This window comes from Mizuhopecten yessoensis, unplaced genomic scaffold (genome assembly GCF_002113885.1).
Source record: "Mizuhopecten yessoensis strain PY_sf001 unplaced genomic scaffold, ASM211388v2 scaffold716355, whole genome shotgun sequence".
In the NCBI taxonomy this organism is placed as follows: Eukaryota; Metazoa; Mollusca; class Bivalvia; order Pectinida; family Pectinidae; genus Mizuhopecten; species Mizuhopecten yessoensis.
Genome location: NW_018480075.1, coordinates 757297 through 779956, shown reverse-complemented (window position 1 = coordinate 779956; position 22660 = coordinate 757297). Strand labels below are relative to the sequence as shown.

Sequence of the window (22660 nt, the reverse complement as noted above, 5' to 3'; positions counted from 1 at the left end):
AAAATGAAATCTGAACCCCTGTGTTCATGTCGATCAGTTAAAATGAAATCTGAACCCCTGTGTTCATGTCGATCAGTTAAAATGAAATCTGAACCCCTGTCTTCATGTCGATCAGTTAAAATGAAATCTGAACCCAGAGTGTGTTCATGTCGATCAGTTAAAATGAAATCTGAACCCCTGTGTTCATGTCAATCAGATAAAATGAAATCTGAAATTCTGCATACATGTCAATCAGTCAAAATGAAATCTGAACCCACTGTGAACAGGTCAATCGAGTTTATGGTATGTGCTGTTAAACCTATTTATAGGCAACAAAATAAGTTCTAAAAAAGAGCCCAATGTTTAATTGATGGTTATATTCTTTGCTTTGTAGAGAAGTACGAGACATTTTGAGACCTCTGTTTTGGGAGACTATATACTATTCATTCAATGTAGAGATATAAAAGCATCAGATTTGATGACCTTAGCACAAATATCAGACTTACCCGTCAAGTTCAGCAGTCTCTATGTAACACAAGCTATGGGGCTCACTGGTTGATAGAAGGAAAAGGTCCGCCTGACAAGAAAATAAATAGATTCAGAATTGTAACTATAATCTATCAGAGAATTTCTGAAAAAAGGCTTGGGAGTTCAAATTGGGGGGGGAAATCACCACCGAAAACCGGAAATTTGGAAAAGTTTAGATGTTGACAAATCACTACAGGAATTAACTATTTAATTAGTAATATGCAAAAATATGACATAGATGGACTAATAATGCATAATATCATAGTCATATGTTAATGAACAGTATGTGATAAAGATGAAAGAACGAAGCATGAACGAGACATTTTAGGTAAAGTTGTACATACCGCCACAAACTGATTATTCTCCATCTTGATGATATCTCCGACAACAACTTTGTGCCACCGTTCCTCCACCAGTTTCCCGTCCCGCAATACAAAAGACAGTCGATCGTTGACCTGCCCATCGCTACGATGTCGTCTCTGTAAAGTAGACATTTCATTTTCAAAAATAATTTATAATTATATATTTCATCAAAATATTTTACAGAACTACATATTTTCATACGTTTTTACCATATTAAAACCTAATTATTAAATGAAAAACAATAGCAATAATTTCAAAAGGTTATAAAATTCATTTCAAGCAATTTCATTATATTTTTAAATCTTCATTGGTTAAATCAGATTAAGACACTGCATTTGATTAACTTCATCATTTAATATTCTTTGTAGAAATGATTTAAATTACAACAATTTTACAACTGTTATTTACAGAATTAATATAACAATAAACACATGTTCATTTCACTTTGCTTTATGAAGAGTTAGTAACACAAGGAGAGGCAGAAGCAGAGGGCTATAGGCAGGCCAACACCACACCACTGGTACGTAGTTAGTAACACAAGGAGAGGCAGAAGCAGAGGGCTATAGGCAGGCCAACACCACACCACTGGTACGTAGTTAGTAACACAAGGAGAGGCAGAAGCAGAGGGCTATAGGCAGGCCAACACCACACCACTGGTACGTAGTTAGTAACACAAGGAGAGGCAGAAGCAGAGGGCTATAGGCAGGCCAACACCACACCACTGGTACGTAGTTAGTAACACAAGGAGAGGCAGAAGCATAGGGCTATAGGCAGGCCAACACCACACCACTGGTATGTAGTTAACAAAGCATGCAATACACGAGGACGTAGGCATACACATCAGACAACTATGACAAAAAAATTCAGATGACAATTTTTCAAAAACATTCACAATTTTTAATATTTTAAAACCTGAATACCTCCTTAAAATGTCTCAGTAAGGAAATTATAAATTCCCATGGACTTTTTATCTTAAATCAAGTTCCATTCAAAATTAAACTGATTTCATTCAATAACAGACCATTATATCCCTTTCATTTACATATTAAGCTCTGTAACCTTTGACCTCTGATACCAGGTAAATGCAGCATAACTTTAAGATCAATGATGGTAGAAATACAAGCATTGTTATTTACCGCATAGGTAAAAAGAAGAAAGTTCACTGAAATTGGTTGAAATATTCTTTCTCTTAGAATGGCTTCTACTAATTATTTTAGACCCTTCAATTTATTTTTTTAAACTCTTTAGAATAAAACTTAAATGGAAATTAAGAGACATTTGAGTGTCATTTAATTCAGGATTTCCTTAATCCTCCATGGCTACTGTATCAGCAAAATATGTTTTAACACTGATAAATGAATTGACTGCTTCCTGATCAATAGAGATATAAAGAAAGTCATCAAATTGAAAAAGAGACATCATCATAAATATCAATAATAAATATTCGCAAAATGTGCAAAATGCAAAGGTCCTTTACAATGGAAAAAGGATAAGAATAGTGTTGAATTATTAGTTCCTTTACTGCAAATCATGCAGAATATTAATACATATATATTAAAAATACATTAAAACATCACCATTCTATTAGACAAAACCATTGCTATCATCTAATGTAAAATATTTAAAAACAACTCTCTATAACAATATTGCAAACAGACTTGGGTGTTTGGTTTCACTTTGTGCCAACCATGCAGAAGACATGCTTTTTATCCATCAGTTTTATAAAACGTTTCTGTCAATATCCAGCCTCCCGTCTCTTTAATCTTTCTACATGAAGTACAGCTTCAAACTTTATAACCAAGCTATCGTGATAAAGTTACCACCGCTATTGAAAGTATTTTCCACTGACTGAATTCAGGTATGTATGCTACATGTAGAGTAAAAATTGGTATTATTTGTATTATGCATATCCAATATGTGACATATTCAGCTTAAAACTATGTTTTAGCTTTGTAGAATAATCTACTAAAGCCAATAAAACAGAATCTTTGTCATCATGTTCTCTTCACTAGTTTTTTAATGTAAAAGTTCCTTAAGTCTTACTTATAACAAAACAAAATAATGGATAAAGAAAAAGGGAGATAATAAAAGGGGAGGTAATTAAAGGGAAACAATATCAATAAATTCAACATCTCTATTTTTCAGAACTATACTGAGAAGATAAAGAGCACTTATTAAGGGAGATAAACATTTTTCAAAACTGACTTTTTCTGCATTTTTTTAAATTGTCGGGAGGCCTATATAGTGTTATCCAATCATACAAGAGTTACCGCCCCTTCTTTAATTAATATGCAGGCAAAATCATGTATAGATGAGATAACTCAAGCCATGCATATTTTGAGTAAAAAGCCAACATATCCCAGATATACAAGATTACAACTAGCCGGGTATTATTTATAAGTTATTAACGATTGACAGAGCTTTAGGGAATTCACTACAAAGAAAGCATAAAATCTATTACCATAGTACAAAGTAGCAACAGTGCAATACAGTAAAAAACTGATTCATTCATTCTTCATCCCCATCCTAAATACTGGCATGAAACAGTTATGCACAAGTCAAAATGTGTTTGCCATCATGCTTTCTGATGGTGCAAAACCCGACTCACAAAATCATCAACCGCGTCCTTGAGCGCGGATACTGCAAGCACAGCGACCAATGGAATCATCGTTGTTAAAGGCGTCAGGGAGGAGATTGCTGGAATCAGCTGATGGCGAGACGTAGGAGGAAGGGGATGAAGCAGAGGAGACAGAAACGTTAGAGACAAGCTTACTATAGAGAATACAGCACTCTATACGCGAAATTCTTATCAGACTACAACAGCACAGAAACGTCCTTCCGCCAGGGGGAGACAACCAAAAAGCTGTCATTTACATTTCAAATGATTCAAAGCCATGATTGAATTGAAACAACTGTCCAAGTACCAGCTGTTTGCATAATAAACACACAGTAGCTTGTCTGTGATTTTCATCAGAATTGTAACATGACACTTCGTTTGAACATGCCTTATTATACATACGTATTATACAAGTATTATATATATAAGTTTCATTTTTTAATTTTCTACATTACTGTAACAGTACAACCTGGAGTACCATATCTAACCTATTAAGTAATTAACTCCTGGCTTTAACAATTTGGAAAAATTAGAATGTTTGGTGAAGTTCCAGAGTTCTCAAAAAGTAGCCAAGTTGACTCCTTTTTTCCAGTAAGTGGATATAAATTATACTGAAAAGATGACGGCCAGAAAAGGAATATTTGGGCGTTTATCAAGAATGGAACAATTATTGGGTAAAATATGGTATCTTATTTGAAAATTGCAACAAATTTTAAAAAAATATATAAATATCTTCTGCTGAAATATGGCATTTAAATGGAAACACTGACTGTTTGAGAAGTATAAATGACAGCTTTGTGGAAGTTTGTCATCTGAAAAGTGGCATGTTTTTAATCAAGGATGTGCCGAAGGCCTTGAATACAGCAATTTGAAGGGCAACTGGGGGCCCTTGTATGGTGCTTTCAGGGTCAGGAAGAGCAGGTCGATTCTTAGCTGAAGCCTATAGGAAGAGGAAGTGAAGCTTGCAACAATGACATCAAGTTGAAGCAGCTGCAAGTATAGTTCTTCTGAAGCAAAATGAGTCTTAACGTTATTATCTAAGACTAGAGTCACATTAGAAAACATGGTATTTAGACAAATGAAAAATGCAATACTGTCATTATTTTTTAGTTTTCATTGAAAATGCCTTGCCCGAGAAATGTTCGGATGAATCGATATAGTAATTGCAAAGAGTATTAATTGGAAAATGTTTAATGTTATTTCTTTGAAGAATGCATTTACCATCACGATATCTATTAGATCGCTTCTATACAGGGTAATTTTTTTTTTTTTTTTTTTCATGGTCATTAAGGCTGTGTTTTCAAAATTTTGTCTCAATTTCTCCTTGATATTTATTTCAATCAGCTATAATTGCAGGACAATTAATAGATTGTATAATAGAAAGTACGGAAATTTGTTCTTCAGATATGTAACATTCTTCTTAGGTTTAATAATTATTTTTTTTATTTTTTTTCTGGTTTTTGTTTTTGATTCCATCCTTTTAAAATTTGTGTTTAAATTTGTCATTGATTTTTTTTAAATTTCTAGTTTTAAATGTTTTTGAAAAACCAAAATAACTTTACAGTTAAGCATTTTTCTATTGTCAAATTTAAATTATAAAAAGAAAACTTGATTAGTTTTTGCCTTATAGTATTTTGTGTTAAATACCAGATTATAGAGTTTTAGATTTACATTACAGAGTACAGGAATAAGTACGGACATACTACTGTCGGTAAAACATGACAGGACTATGATAATAAAATATAAACACTTAAAACCTGAAAACAATGAAATAAAAAAAATATCCAAATAAACCATAACCAAGTGAAAATAATACAAATATGTTATAAAGAAATTGTGCGGAAGCGTTAGATAAAAAAAAAGTTTATTACGATGAAACAAAATAAACTAAAAGCACAGTAAATTAATCTGAAGTGTGACGTGTGATTGTTACAGTTGTTAGAAAAGCTGTAAAATGATATCAGCAAATTTTTGCTTTTTGTATGTGTCAGTTGTTTTGGTAGATGGCAAGTTCTAAATGTGATGAAAAAAAATATAACTACCATTTGGACACTTATATGAAAATTTCAAACATTCTAAAAAATGGAAACAAGTGACAGGAAAAATCGTAGAATCTATTTAATTTTGTTTACGACATAAAGGAAGATATATCCAGCATTTGCTATCTTATATAGTGAATGACTTTACCTCAGAGGTATCCTTGGAAATGATAGATGTTTTATTTTATTTTCTCTGGGGAGGAAGAAATTCCTTTAAAAAGTCTATGTCAAATTATACAGCATATAAAAATGAGAAAAATGGAATCATAATTAACAAGTAGGACCATTTTGAACTTTAATGTCATATAAAATATATCATTGAAGAATTTCTTAGAGAGGTGCTACTTTCCAATTAATTTTTCTAACATAATTCATATTAACTTTCAAATTATTTCATCAAATTAAGTCAAGGGAGATAACTATAACATCATAACAAATTTTCATTTTTTAGACTGTTTATATTAGAAAGATAGTTTTAAAAGTTTAAAAAATTATGATCATTGCAGTGGAATGTGTAAGACATTATTCTACAATTTGTAACATATATTGATAAATTTATAAATGACTAATATTTTGAGGCAGTTAATCAATAGGAACAAAAATCTGCTGATATCTCTTTATTGAACAAGTGAAGAAATAAAAATAAAATCGGTGTTCTGGTGTAAGTAGTGTTATAATCGCACAACAGTGAAAACATGATAGATGTGTACCACGCCACGAAGCGAGATTCTAAATCAAGTAGAAACCCTGGTCATTTTAGAAGTTAGCACTAGCCACCAGGGTACTTCAAACAACCTTGAACTTACGAAGTCATCAACAGCGTCTTTTACTGCAGTAATCCCTAACACAAAAGCTAGGGGTACAAGGGTCGTATACCAAGGCAGCGAAGATATCGCCGGGATTACCTGGTGAAAATATTTCATAGAAGAAAAGCAATTTATATATTTGTAATCAAAGCTATATGAAAATGTGAGTTATATTATACTGTATAACACGAAATGTTCGTTTGGTATAAACATTCGTGGTTTTCGTGGTTCAATACAAAAAAAACAAATTTGAATGATATATGTGTCTACTGTTTGTTAAACAATCTAAATGGCTTCAAACCATGAACATTTCATGTAATACAATAGTGGAATTTCCTTCCATAAATTTTTAGTTTTACCTAACCATGCTATTTTTTTCTTAGCATATAACTCAAACATCTAAATGTAATATCTTCTGTCTCTGTTCGAACACCAAAATTTGTATATTCACAAAAATCGCAAAACATAATTTTCCTGGATATATCATTCATCGAAAATTGAAGCGTCTAGCCTCAATCATCATCAATTGAAATTCCAAGGAAATCCACCATATAAAATTGATACAAATTGTGCATAAATTTTCTTGTGAAATAGAATGAGAAATAAACTAAGAATAGCAAAACCAAACACATAATCAAGTTATGAATAAAAGGTATATAGGACCTGTATCGCTAACCTAGTTTATATTCTTAAAAAAACCAAGATCAAATTTACTTGAAATATAGACTGAGGTCGCAATATTTTCTTAAACAGAGTACATAGTATTCAAGTCTTGTCGCTGACACGTTTTTTCATCTCACAAAGTTTCTATTGAATATTGCATCTTATACAAATTCAAAAGGAATTGGGTGACAGGCCTAATGCCTATACAAGCCCTCTCCTGGAGAAGTCGCAATATTTTCTTTAACAAAGTACATAGTATTAAAGTCTAGTCGCCGATGCGCAATTGGTTCCAGATACAATTCCATCCAGTTTGGTCCAGTACATAATGAAAGAGGTTTGAATAACAACTGGCAGACGACACATGGATGATAATTATAAGATACAGCAAACTCATATAGATTATTTTGTGCTTCTGAAAACCCAGCTAAAAATATACAAATGCTTGTGCATACGACTCCTGTCCAAAACCAGTTATAACCGTAAATATGATATTATAACACAAGACTGATGTTAAAGGAGACCATAAGCCATATTAATATCCTGTAATAGTCCCAGGGGGCCAACACAACCTTCCACTCACAGTATGGGGGCTGAGCTTTTAATATGACAATGAAAAAGCATTGGTTGCTTTTCTATAGAACTGCAATATAACTATGGATGGGCTCATTACCAGGCATGCGCTTATAACAGGTTATATACAAAATATATATGTAAGCATTGTAAAAACATTATCCCTTCAATTCTTCACACCTCTTTAACCAAAATACATTGTGGCAGGTTCATAGATATATATATATATACATTTATATGAAAGTCAATCATCAAAAAAATTCAAGTTGACCTTGTGCTTTTGATCTAATATTGTTTTGATTGCTGCAATCATCTTGAAAAGTAATAAAAATCTAAAATGCTAAAATTTGCACAAAAAAACAAAACAATATATAAATCTTCAATCTAGCTTGTCATTACCAGGTCATGCCACCAACTTTTGTGGATCAAGGTCAACCAGACTACAAGTTCCGTGGATCAAGGTCAACCAGACTACAATTACATTTTCATCAAATGTCTATTGTTAACACATTTACATACTTTAATCGAAATCATTTCCTTCGAAATTTGTATATGTTATGTTTATTTAGTTGGACAGACTGACACTTATTTCTTACAAACATGGATTTTTCCCTAAAGAAATAATTTAGCAGAATGCATACGTTGGAATCAACAATTTGGAGTTTTGAATTATTCAAAGATTTTCAAGTCTGCTTTCATCATGCAAATTTGGCTTTTTAAAGTCAAGTATAAAAGGCGAGCTTGAAGACAGCAAATCGTTTTGGAGCTGGAGCGTTTTTTTCCCCTTTTTTGTGTTTTTTAATCTAAATCTAAATAAAGATGTTCTTTTGAATCACAGAGGTTCTTGAACTGTATCATTTATGCTCCTGAGCTGAGATTCAAGTCAGTCTTCAATCAATAATTTGCAAATCTTCATTCCATATTGATGCTTTTAAAAAAAAATCCATGGCTCAAAATAGAGGAATTTCTAAAATCTGTTTTGAGATATTTTAAAAACAGATGGAGAAATTGTGTATTGGGGTAACGACCAGTGTTTTAAAAACTGCATTCAAATTTATCACAAGTATACTGATTAACCCATGTATACTGATCAACCCATGTATACTGATCAACCCATGTATACTGATCAACCCATGTATACTGATTAACCCATGTATACTGATAAACCCAGGTATACTGATTAACCCAAGTATACTGATCAACCCATGTATACTGATTAACCCATGTATACTGATTAACCCATGTATACTGATTAACCCACGTATACTGATAAACCCATGTATACTGATCAACCCAAGTATACTGATCAACCCATGTATACTGATCAACCCATGTATACTGATTAACCCATGTATACTGATCAACCCAAGTATACTGATTAACCCATGTATACTGATTAGCCCATGTATACTGATTAACCCATGTATACTGATCAACCCATGTATACTGATTAACCCAAGTATACTGATAAACCCATGTATTCTGATTAACCCAAGTATACTGATTAACCCATGTATAGTGATCAACCCATGTATACTGATTACCCCATGTATACTGATTAACCCATGCATACTGATTAACCCATGTATACTGATCGACCCATGTATACTGATCAACCCATGTATGCTGATTAACCCATGTATACTGATCGACCCATGTATACTGATCAACCCATGTATGCTGATTAACCCATGTATACTGATCCACCCATGTATACTGATTAACCCAAGTATATTGATTAACCCATGTATACTGATTATACTGATCAACCCATGTATACTGATCAACCCATGTATGCTGATTAACCCATGTATACTGATCAATCCATGTATACTGATTAACCCATGTGTACTGATTAACCCATGTATACTGATTAATCCATGTATACTGATTAATCCATGTATACTGATTAATCCATGTGTACTGATTAACCCATGTATACTGATCAACCCATGTATGCTGATTAACCCATGTATACTGATCAACCCATGTATGCTGATTAACCCATGTATACTGATCAACCCATGTATGCTGATTAACCCATGTATACTGATTAATCCATGTATACTGATTAATCCATGTGTACTGATTAACCCATGTATACTGATTAACCCAAGTATACTGATTAACCCATGATTCATTAGGAAAAATAATAATTGTCATTTCTTTATTACAAAATGCATTGTATTTTCATTCCAGCTACAATCAAATTCTCCTATTTCTTGATTTCTAAATATGTGAACACCGCTTCACACTGATTCCTGGAAACATCGAAGAAACATGAAATAATCTGATTTCTGATTAAACATCACAAATCACATTTGCAACTCTTCAAAATTCAAACAGATTTCATCAAAGATAAGGTATTGATGCTCATCAATTATCCTGAAAACAAGAGGAAAGTAATAAGTAACATTAGATGAGAACAAATTAAGAAATATTCTATAGTCAGCATTCCCTATAGGAAAAAATAAAACAGATCAATTGATCATTAGTACGTCATTTAAACTCAATTTCATTAAGACACAGTTATAATTGATATTTCCTGCTGAAGAAAAAATATTTAGCTTTAAAACAATTACCATGTTTTTGTCATGTTGTTATCCATACTTATTAACCCATGAATCTATTTATAACCTCTATAAAAGCTGGAGGTGTTGTTTTACAGAAATGCAGATATCTATTAACCCCCCCACCCTGAGAATTTTCTTTAAAAATCATGTGTTTTCAGCATTTTCCTCAATNCCCCCCCGAAATTTGAAAACTCCCCCAGATAGGTCTCTGGATCGTCCACTGCTGGTATTAAACTATACCTTGGTCAAACATTTAGGACACTAACGGTAAAATTCAAGACATATGTCCACTAGTACAACCAACCTTGGGTGTTAGCTCGAACACAACTATTACAAAATTGCAATCATTGACTCGGTAAAGGGGGTATTGCAATGTCTATAAAAGTAAACCAACGTAGCAAAAATATCAAAATATTCTGTATAGCTATCTAAGGTTTAGTTTATCACTTCAAAATTTTAGAATAACCATTCGATCATCATAACAATAAACAATATAATTTGCACTCCTTTCTACATGCAAATGTTTCTGAAATGAAATAACAATAAATATTTCGTAATCTGTAAAAAACAACCATCTGTTTATAACCCGATGTTATTGTAAACTCATGATCAGAGGACAGTAACTTGTGATAACAAGCAGAGGAAACAGACGTCTCTGAAGGGCCTGCAGTGTTTGTTGTGGCTACGGTTCTACGTCAAACGAATCAATAGTAAACAGGATTACGAACTGACAAAATTATCTCATTTTACTCTTCAAGTTGAACGTCTCGATTCCAGCTAGGTCCTTCCTCACAGATTCACACTACATTGTTAGTCCAAATAATCGTTAAGATATGACAAAACAGGCTGCTAAAGAGGATTTTAACATCAGGGACAAGATAGCGAGTCAATCTAGAACCACAGTCAATTACTGATAAGATTAAGTTAATGCTCCATACTACGTTTAACCAATGAATATTTTGGTATTTTGTTGTAATTTCCGGATCTCCATAATTGACTCAGCAGTAATAGGCTCCGCACTGTAATCTAGTTGTAGGCTAGTTGTAGGCTGGGTAGGAGAGTCTGGTAAGACACAGGATACAGACAAAAGGTTTAAGTTAATACCTGGTAATTTCTCTATCACATTAAAACCTAGAAAAATAGCAGAACTCTGCAAAAAAAATTAAAAAAAAAATATCTACACAATAAAGCTCAATTCCTATCCCTTAAACATTTAAAAACTGGAAATAGGAAAAATCCTTTCCATTAAATCTAGGTCCAGATCATTGACATTCACAATCGTGAGGTGCTATACATTTAACGTCTCCATGAAAACATTTATGAAACAAGATTTATCCACCGAGATGAATTTTTCACAAATATTATGATTCCCATATGTTTCACAGTTGCCATGGCAACTAAAACATATGGTGCAGTGTATGACGTGAATTATTTCTCCTTGACTTGTTGAACATAATATTGATACTTTTAGCCTACTAAGAACTTCTGCCCTAAATCTAACCTTCACAATTGTAAAGAACCACCAACGATCTCTCCCATTTTTGTTGTTACAGTAACATACTTGTATCAATACCTGCAGGTAAACAGAAAGTTAATTATTTGACACATTTGCTGGTTTCCTACAGAGCCGACATATGCTTAATCCGGAGGTTTATAAAACATTATACTAATCATTTATCTTATCTGAGAGAAAAACAGCCAGGCGGTAGTTCTTAACATTTAGCAGTTTGATCACTTGCCCAAAAATATCACAGCAAACTTATTTCTGTTCTATAACATACTACAGATTAACTGACCACCAGCTCTGCCCTATAAAATATCACCATATCTTTGTAAAGAGAACCACTAACATAAATATAACAAATTTGTCACTGCTGTGAAATAATTGTAGAAATTGCCTTTTCAAAAGAAAGAGTTCCAAAAAAATCATGTTGTCATGCTGTTCACGGATGTTTGAAAAAAGAAATATATAAAAGAAAACATAAAAAACACCATGGGTCGAACCCTGGACCTTTAGATTGCATAGCCTACCCTTTATCTGACAAATACAGACTTTTTATTAACATCTCTGCCCTAATAAATACAGAATTTTGTTTATATCTCTGTCCTGATATAAACAAAAAAATTACTAATATGTCTGCCATAATATTTAACTGCAGGATTTTTACTTATATCTCTGCTCTGATAAATTGACACATCACGACATCTTGACTGAACACAGGGTATTTATGGTCAACAGAAGTATCCAGGCATCTGTCAGCATCCATCTGATATCAGGCCAGACCTAGATACACAAAGCATCCTACCTAACATTTCTATACACTCCTTGCTCTTTTTATTATTCCCAAAATGGACATTACTATCAATCAATTTTAGGCAATGCAACATTAGTTAGGGCCTAGAATCAGATTATAACCACTTCCTAACAGCTCTTAATATTCTAGGTAACAGAATAAAGAAACCCCTTCGTTATCAGTTACAATGACACTCCAGAAATATCTCTAAATACAATCAATACCGAAGGTTTAATGTGATTTTTTTTATGAGGAATAATAACAAATTTTGTATGGTTATGGAAGTGAATGCTACGAATTTAGCATTCTCATGAATATTCATATTAGATCTGACAAGAGCCGCTGGGCTCTAATGATCATATGCTGAGTTTGATTGGGCTTAATATGTCATGCCTGTCTGCTCATATTACTGATATTTAAAAATGTTTAAAATTTAGTGAACAACTGATTTCTTCATGCTCCAATTCAAAATGTTCAGTTAACTACACAGAGACAATGTTTAAACTGTTTGAAATAGTCATGAAACTACATCTACAAGTTTGCTGTACTAAATCGATTTTACATTCTGTTGATGACAAATACAATGTCCCCTTTGCACAAATCTGTCAGTAAATTTAAAGAACTCTTAAGTCGACAATACTGAAAAATCATCGTTTCGTATATATTTACCATATTTTACCACTACCGGGGGTAATAGGCAGACATGTTCATCATAATAACAAAGGATTGGTATGTAATCACAACATGCTCAAGCGTCACCAGTAAGCTGGTACTTATATCTATTTCATATCTTTGTCATAAACTCAAGAATATTTAGTCATGGAGTATCAATATTACCTGTAATCTTAAAATTTGATTCTGTGGTTACCACAGGTAATATATATAGCATTTGATTTAAATCTGCTTCATAATCATGATTGGTTTCCTCATTTTAATCGTCTAGTTGTTAAACAGGCTTCTGATCAGAATTCATGAATCCTGCAATCATGGTCAGCTTTAGCAAATTAACCCTTTCATCCCTATGTAAGTTTAGCAGACTTTACCTTACATTGATCTGGATAAGTCTATTATGGTTGACAGTGGTGAAAGGGTAAAGACACATGTTCAATTTGCATTAAAACATTATTTACGTAACAGTATTTGTTCTTTTTAATTTGAAGCTGAAAGGTTTTTAGTTTGTAATATTGAGCATTTGTTCATCTGGAAAAGTCTACCTCTGCTAGAAAATCACTTTTTTGTACATAGATAAATGAGAATTAAAACTGCAAGCAAAAACATACCCGGTACATTAGTTTATAGAATTAGGCATAGGACAATAACTTAAATATTACCTGTAGTATAAGTAGGCACAAGAAATAGGCGTTGGCCAGTCGTTGGAATTGCTCGAACATGTTCTTTGGTAGGAACGAAAATAAATTGTACTTGGTGGTACATATGTAGTTATTCTGTAAAAAACAAGACAAAACAGGTGTAAGACTGATAATGTTTTTAAGTTTTTAACTGGTGATAATCTTAAACAAATTTAAAATATATTTATTTAAACTTATACATATGATTTTCATTAAGGTATATTGGTAAGTTTTACCGAAAAAGAAATCTTTAAATCAAAATGGGAACAAATTAAAATGCTTTGTTTCAGAAGAAAATTCCTGTTTGCCATTTCAATCAACTCTACACAGCATGAAACAGGATTTTATTTTTAAGACCATCATTAAGAGTCACAAAAATAGTTCTGCATGAAACGTAGGCAGATTTTTTTTATAAAACTATTATTGTGTTCAATAAAATAAGAGAATATAATTGGGGCAAAACAACCTACACCTTTCATATGCCAACAAATGAGAAAACATTTCACAATATACTTCAATAGCCAAAGGAATAAGACAAGGAACACTTTTTTGTCCTTATATTTTATAAACAAACAAAATTTAGGATCTGCCTCCCTTTGCCCAATTCTAAATCATCATAAATATTTGAATAAATTTTAAATAAACTTTGTATATAATGGGGCACAAGGCCTGATTTTAGTACGAGACACTTTCATGCCTTTGTAAGGATAACAAGCTCTCTACACCCCTGGAATATGTCATAGTAAAATTGAAGGGTCAGTGTACTCCACCTTGTGGATGAGACAAGAAGACTAGTTTGGTCCTTTAGGCTTTGAAGTCGGGTGTCACTCCTTTCAAATCTTCAAAGGACAGGTATCAGCCTAGCAATTGGTCAGGTTTTTTTTACCCGAGACCAATCAAACAGCTATCTTTGTGCCTTCAATTTTGCTATGACGGGTGCAGTGAGCGTAAGTGAGCATAACCCCTGGAGTATCGAGGATGCACTGTGTCGGACAACATACAATGCCAATAGAAATGAACAAGAGTTCCTCAGTTGTACAAATGACCGACTTTCACTGTTGTTTCATCATCATTTATTCATTAAGCAAGCAGACATCCTTATTTCTGCTTAAAGCTTTCCTGCAGATTTTCCCTGAAATACTTACCGCGTACATAAATTGTTTGTTGTAGGTGGAGTCATTGGCCTTAATTCGCCTCTCCAGCTCTGCAATTAAAAACAGAGACAAAATCTGATAAATGTGATAAAGAAAATTCCTAATTAAAAAGATGCATGTTTACCTACATTAATATATTAACAGATTTGACCATCAACAGTGCTATCCAATATACCTGCATTCAGTCACCATTATAACTCCCTTGGATTTCACCTTTGGACGTTTACCCTTTGCGGAACACCTGGTCCTGATTGTCCTTATCATTTTTCAGAGATCTTCATTCATATAAATCTTTAACTTTGTTCATATTTTGCCATAGTTTTATCAATTTTGAGTTCAAATTATGGTTTTATTAAAATTTAATTTGGTATTCCTGTTGTTTTGAAAATGACGACCTAAACCCCCAAATCTCTTTTGGTACAAAGACTTTAACAGTTTGTTGAACCAGGTCTTAATTGCTGTTTTATACAAATGCTTTGCTATGGGTGCGAGAAATTGCTTGGGAAGTTTGAACAAGATTGACGGAAAATGGTTTATAATTTTTTCATATGTAGTTCCTGACACACATCAACTTGACCTTAAAATTTGCATTTGACCTTTCATACACAAAAAATAATACAAATTATATATTTATGTTCTTGGCAAATCATATCGGTAAATAGTTTACAAAACATTAGAAAAGGAAAACTGATGAATGGCAAATGTCAAAGTGACCTTTCACCTTTGGCTTGTTAGCTCACTGTGACCTTTCACCTTTGGCTTGTTAGCTTACTGTGACCTTTCACCTTTGGCTTGTTAGCTCGCTGTGACCTGTCACCTTTGACTTGTAATTATATAAGGTCACCGTCACTTTTCATCTTTGCCTTGTGAAATTCATGAGAATAAGTCACAGTGACCTTGACCTTTGAACTCGAAATATAGGTTGTTGACCTTTTGTCTGTAGAGTTTTTATAGATATATTGTAGGTACAAAATCTACAAAGATAACAACACAGCCTGGAAACCAATGTCTTTCCAGACAGGCAGATGTGGAGAAAAATCGTAAGTATTTATCAGTTCCCATATCCCTACCTCTCCAAACTCCGTCTGAGGCAATGTAAAAAGCATCTGTGGCCACGCAGGCCTGATAGCAAATATCCTTCTCTCATTAGACAATGTACCATCAAAAACGAGTCAATTCGTGTATAATTTTGTTAATGACGTCTGGCTTATGGGCGGCCATTTGATTCTTGTCGTGGCAGTGACTACATCTTCTGCATGCGAACAAGAACTAGGCTAAAACGGTTATCTAAGTTAAGATATCTGGGAAGCTTTAAGTAACCATTATATGGTATATCTATTTCATCAAATTACGATGAACGAGTCGTGTCGCTAAAAAGAACAATCGGACAAGATACGGAGTCACAACACGATAACAAGAACGAAAGAATATACACTGTATACAAGAGTCCCATGGGGCCTGTATATATGTACTGTGTACTTGGTGGTTTTATTTCACTTTAGTATAAAAATAAAAGAAGAAAATTTTACTTACATTTTATCAATGTCAATATTGCTATTGCATGCTTGCATTGGTATGAACAGATTTTACAAACAAAAATCATTTTCTGAAAAAAGGGGGTATTATTAACACAGGTACATACTTAATATCGTTTAACCCAATTTTGGTCTCCATGGCTTAAATCCAGTGACAGACTAACAGGGTAACTGCATGAAGATTTTTTTTAATGTGGGGTTGGGGGTGGGCTGGGCTGGTATCATTACCACAGTTAAAAGATTCATTAAGTCTAATCCCTGTTTGTCTCTCCATGTAATGGCCATATAGAAGTGGATTCCTATTACCAGTGATCAGATATAAATTTGTGTCTTTGTTTCCAATAACAGATCTCCTGTATTGGTGTTCTAATAAAACCTCGAACTATTACAAGGATCAATACTGTATCGGACTATTACAAGGATCAATACTGTATCGGTTGGCCTAGCTGACTTGATGGACTGGGTTAATTTATTGACCCCCATTTTATTGCCCTACTTTTAACAAATTTGACTGATAATCCCCCTGAGGCCACTGTATTCACACAATAAAAGTGGTTCATTATCTCTGAGGTTCTATTTGGGTGCTATACAGTGCCTGTCTCAATATCATCAGTGAAATTATGTGTTCCTCTCAGATCAAATTTTGTTCAAGTTTTCAAACCATCAGCTGTGAAATTACCACTTGTGTGAGCTTTCGAAACAAAATCAATTATGTTATATTTTTTGGTTTTAGTCTTTTTATATACAGGTCAGCATAAAGCACAGCCGGTAAAGTATTTATGTGATGCTTTGATGACTAACTACAATATGACAATATGATTTCAGCTACATTGTAATACGACATATAACATATAAATACTTTCATTACTATGTATTTACGTCTAATTTAGGAAAAATTACTGAAGAGTTTAGGTGACAATGTTATTTCAAATGACATATTGATCTAAGCTGAAAGATGTAAGAACTTTAAAATCAAACTCGATTTAAGTTTTTACATTTCTTTTTGTATTTATGTCAATGTTTAAATAAGATTTAAATAAAAATTAATAAAAAGATTAGGAGACCCTGTGATTTAAATGATCCGAAGGAACTAATCAAGCTCCATTTGCAGAAAAAACTTTTTAAAGAACGATATCAATCTAAAGTGATGTTAAACAAATTAATCAATTGTATAAGGTACAAACCATATCCAGCATCGTGGATTTTCCGACGACTACAGCATTGAAAGAGAGGCATTTCCTTTACGTAGAAATATACATCATCACTAAGGAGCTGTCAATCAAAATTCAATGTAATCACACCATGGGTACAACTAAACATCGAGCCCCGCTCGGGCCTTAATGGAACATCTACACACTAATAACATATTGGTTCTGTACGCCGGTATTTACAAATCAATTGCACAGCCTCTTTTCTGAATGAGTACACTCAACCGACCGTCACCCTTTCAGCATAAGCTGTGCACTGATGAATGAATCCCTTTGACTTGACCCCTAATCTCGGCGAAATCCCTCCGGAACGGAATGCACAATCTGACAAACTCATGACGGTTGTCGACTGGCTGATAGCACTTGATGCCACTGTTCAATCCCTGTCACAGACAAATTGTTGGGTTCCTTAATATTAAAGACTGCGGTGCTTCGGTACAAAATCCATAGTGACCCGAAGATTGAACCACCACCGGGCTGAATCGTACAATTGTATACCGTACTATTTTACGGAACTGTTAGTGAGTGCCCTATTTCAGCATCTCTCCCGAGTCCGATACTCCAATATAATATCTAACTCCGTGAGGATTGTCGGAAGACTGACAAACTGGTTTTACGTGACATGTCTATCCCACGAGAAATGTACATAATACACAGGATGGCAGATAATTGGTCCACGATGGAGAAAACCTAGATGTACTGCACAGACGAAACCGACATCATATATATATATATCTAGACGTGTAGTTCAAGATTGAAATGCATTTATGAGTACTCAAAAGTATTGATTTTCCGCCTACAGTAATGCGAAACAAAATGCCCTCAAGATTTGTAATAGAATAGCTTATTGCCAGATTTGCTTTTTGATTTGTTTTAAAAAGCCTTTTATGTAATGAAAGATCTCCGAGGTCATCAAAGGGCTTAAATATTACTGCAGCCCTAAATCTGATTCAGGCTCGAAAACCCTGTCCTCTGAGCTCCGACGGCGAACCTTATCTGAAATCACAGGATTGCCAGACCAATTCAATGTATAGCTGAAATCTTCTTATTTCACACTCATGAACCTCTATCAAATTTACGCTTGAAATACAGAATCACAATCACTTTGCTGTTCGACTATATTGTATGTATAGAAATCAGAATAAGGATCCAATTTTTTCTGTTGCACAATCTTAAATTGTTTTCAAACTGATTTCTTAATACATGTTATCTGAAAATTCCTTTACGTATCAGCACACATATGGTCATCACATGTACGGTATAGATCTAGACAAATTACACTTCCATTGTTGGTCAAATTGTCATTGGTGACCATTGTCACTAAGAATTATGATGAAGAAATGTTTTTTTTCATTCAATCCTCCATTGATAATGTCAATAAAACACAACAACAGATCCGGTTCCACAGAATCTTATAATGCCAGTACACGCAGCCAGAGGTATTTGAAAATTTAAGTTGCTAATGATTCCAATGTTCAGTAGAAATTTTCAGTTCTAAGTAAAACTTATTATTTGAAACAAGTTTCATCAGTTTCTAGGAATCTGACAACATCCAGAGTAGCAACTCATTAAGAAATTAATAGTATTTTGTCACCAAAAAGTGAAGAAGTTCTGTTTGTTAAACTGTGCGTTTATCCAAATGTATGTGACTCCAGGAGGAACCTAGAAATGCTGTTTATATAAAATAAAAAAATCGCCATAATAGTCGACATACAGTTCCAAAAGGCCAAACATGGGTCAACATCTAATTGTGGCGGTTTACTTCTTCAAGGATACTCTTCATTAAAATCAATACTGGTTAAATTAATTCCAATTGATTACAACAGACAAAAGAGTTCCAAAGTTCCTAATATCCGACATCAATGTTCACAAATAGTTCCATTTCACAACAACCATTTTAAAACAGTACTTGATGTCAGGGTTTTGAGTCCAACATTTGTCTGCGTTCTAATACATCCTCTGTAAGACCTTGATGTAATGATGTTCTCATTGAGTCGACACAACTTCACGGTTTCTGTTTGACAAATTTGAATCCCATTAGCACCTGGTGCACACCTGTATGACCAACATCAGTAAGACGGAATATGTATTCTTTACGCGTACGACTGTTGTACTTATATGATTACAGCTGTCGCAGAATCAATCTGACGCTACAGTAAACTAGAGTACCTGGAGCTCCCTGGAGCAGCACTGACGGTGGTTACGCCTTCGTTTATCTAAACCAGCTTACAACCATTCATCCATTTTATTGTCAATAAAACTATTTTATACTTATACAGCTTCAGAACAGGTTCATAATTGACTAATTTTAAATGTACACACCTGCGGCGGAAATTCTTTCCACGATAAATTTCCTGCATCATAGAAATAGTATATTTGGAATCCAATTACAATGTTACCTCACCTCGGCTACCTATCAGTCCAAGTTAGAAATCTAATCAATTCTGATTCATAATCTACTTAGTTGGGCTCTATGATTCTAGATTATACACCATTATTTCCTGAACCACAGGATGATATAATTTCATATCCCTGTGGTCAACAACACAGCAATTACGAATCCCAATTAATAATGGCATCAGAAATTCAGGATCGAGTCAAGTTTCATCACCGTAAAGTATAGCAGTAAGTTATGTCATTGAAAGGCTCAATGGCAATAAGAATGCCCCTGTACCAATCTGATGTCTAATCATAAGTTTACAAGTACATGTACATCCAGCCACGGATGAGACAGCCAAAATGTCTACAGTTCTTATTATTAGGCGAGAGGCCTGACCCCTGTGTGCTGGTCAGATTGACTGACTTACAGGCCGATCCTGACTGTGCTGGTCAGATTGACTGACTTACAGGCCGATCTTATGTGCTGGTCAGATTGACTGACTTACAGGCCAAACCTGACTGTGCTGGTCATATTGACTGACTTACAGGCCGATCTTATGTGCTGGTCAGATTGACTGACTTACAGGCCGATCCTGACTGTGCTGGTCAGATTTACTGCCCTACAGGCCGATCCTGACTGTGCTGGACAGATTGACCAACTTACAGGCCGATCCTGTGTGCTGGTCAGATTGACTGACTTACAGGCCGATCCTGTGTGCTGGTCAGATTGCCTGACTAACAGGCCGATCCTGACTGTGCTGGTCAGATTTACTGACCTACAGGCCGATCCTGACTGTGCTGGTCAGATTGACCAACTTACAGGCCGATCCTGTGTGCTGGTCAGATTGACTGACTAACAGGCCGTTCCTGACTGTGCTGGTCAGATTGACTGACTTACAGCTCGATCCTGTGTGCTGGTCAGATTGACTGACTTACAGGTCGATCCTGTGTGCTGGTCAGATTGACTGACTTATAGGCCGATCCTGTGGGCTGGTCAGATTGACTGACTTACAGGTCGATCATATGGGCTGGTCAGATTGACTGACTTACAGGCCGATCCTGTGTGCTGGTCAGATTAACTGACTTACAGGCCGATCCTGTGTGCTGGGCAGATTGACTGACTTACAGGCCGATCATGTGGGCTGGTCAGATTGACTGACTTACAGGCCGATCCTGTGGGCTGGTCAGATTGACTGACTTACAGGCCGATCCTGTGGGCTGGTCAGATTGACTGACTTACAGGCCGATCCTGCGGGCTGGTCAGATTGACTGACTTACAGGCCGATCCTGACTGTGCTGGTCAGACTGACTGACTTACAGGCCGATCCTGTGGGCTGGTCAGATTGACTGACTTACAGGCCGATCCTGTGGGCTGGTCAGATTGACTGACTTACAGGCCGATCCTGACTGTGCTGGTCAGACTGACTGACTTACAGGCCGATCCTGTGACCTGGTCAGATTGACTGACTTACAGGCCGATCCTGTGGGCTGGTCAGATTGACTGACTTACAGGCCGATCCTGTGACCTGGTCAGACTGACTGACTTACAGTCAACCATAAATGAAGATAATGGCCCTTACCGTAATACATGGAGCTGTAGTTTCTACGACGATCCAGATTAATCTAAATGACATTTTTATTTAATACGGGAATCTGAACAATAATTGAAACAGGAAGTTAGTTTGACTGCCGTGACATCTACACTATAAGTGACCATCCATTGAAAGATACATGTCTGCATACTGTGAAATCACTAATTTTCGTGGGTTTTTAAAATTCAATTAATTTCATGGCTGCTCTTCATCCACGCATTCATACGTGTAGGTCAACGCAGTAGTCACAAGTTTGACATAAAGCTGTTATCTGTATGAGTTGGTACAAGCCTCCAAACCAGTGTCCTAGAGAGTATACCTGTAATTTTAATTTAAATGTTTAAATACCAATTGCAACTATTCATAACATTTGAAAACATAATTCTTGAAACAAGCCAAATAAACTTTGTTTCAATTTGTATGCTCTACCACATAGACAGTACTTCAAACGTTCCTTCCCTTCAATCCTGCTTCAAGTCCTTAAGAAAATTCTATCAAAAATCTTTCATCAAAGCTTATAAGAACTTAATCCATGGCTAAGAAAACTGTATGAAATACCTCATCAAAAGAATTATTTTCTCCGCAATCTCCCACAGGAATGTTCCTTAAGATTCTGTCTTAAAAATCCCCTTTTTTCCCCGTAACATCAGCCTAACAAATACCATCCTTTAAAGCTCTGCACTCTTCGTCTGACTATAAAAGCATTTAATTCCTGCAGAATGTTTGTCTAATTTTCTCCGACAAAGTGTACGCGTTGATCTGATGGAGTGCGGTCCTTCAATTGATTCCTATAAGTATTTTTGTAGGATTTCAGATTCCAACAGCAAGAAAACGTCAATCAGATCATTAAGCTCTGTTCCATTCTGAGTCGTGACAAATCCTGGTGGCTGTGATATAAATCATGTGATCAAGATACATCCATCGCATCATTCTCTAGATTCTATAACGACCGACACTATTCATTATTAACATATGGAAATCCTCAATCCATACGCACCACCACAACGAAGC

At 34.8% G+C, this 22660-nt stretch overlaps 1 protein-coding gene across 3 annotated transcripts in view; it reads right to left on the bottom strand.

The window, feature by feature from the left end:
- Positions 1-22660, bottom strand: part of LOC110443624 (phospholipid-transporting ATPase ID-like) — a 76016-nt gene that overhangs the window by 24357 nt on the left and 28999 nt on the right. For 2 of the 3 annotated variants that reach the window (XM_021487958.1, XM_021487960.1), the window contains exons 4-8: positions 14927-14985; positions 13764-13877; positions 3479-3577; positions 852-986; positions 486-556 (exon numbers count right to left, since the gene is read on the bottom strand). In XM_021487958.1, coding sequence (XP_021343633.1) covers positions 486-556; positions 852-986; positions 3479-3577; positions 13764-13877; positions 14927-14985 — 478 coding nt within the window. Of the gene's footprint in view, positions 1-485; positions 557-851; positions 987-3478; positions 3578-6332; positions 6432-13763; positions 13878-14926; positions 14986-22660 lie in introns of all 3 variants that reach the window. The other variant, XM_021487959.1, reaches the window with a different exon arrangement.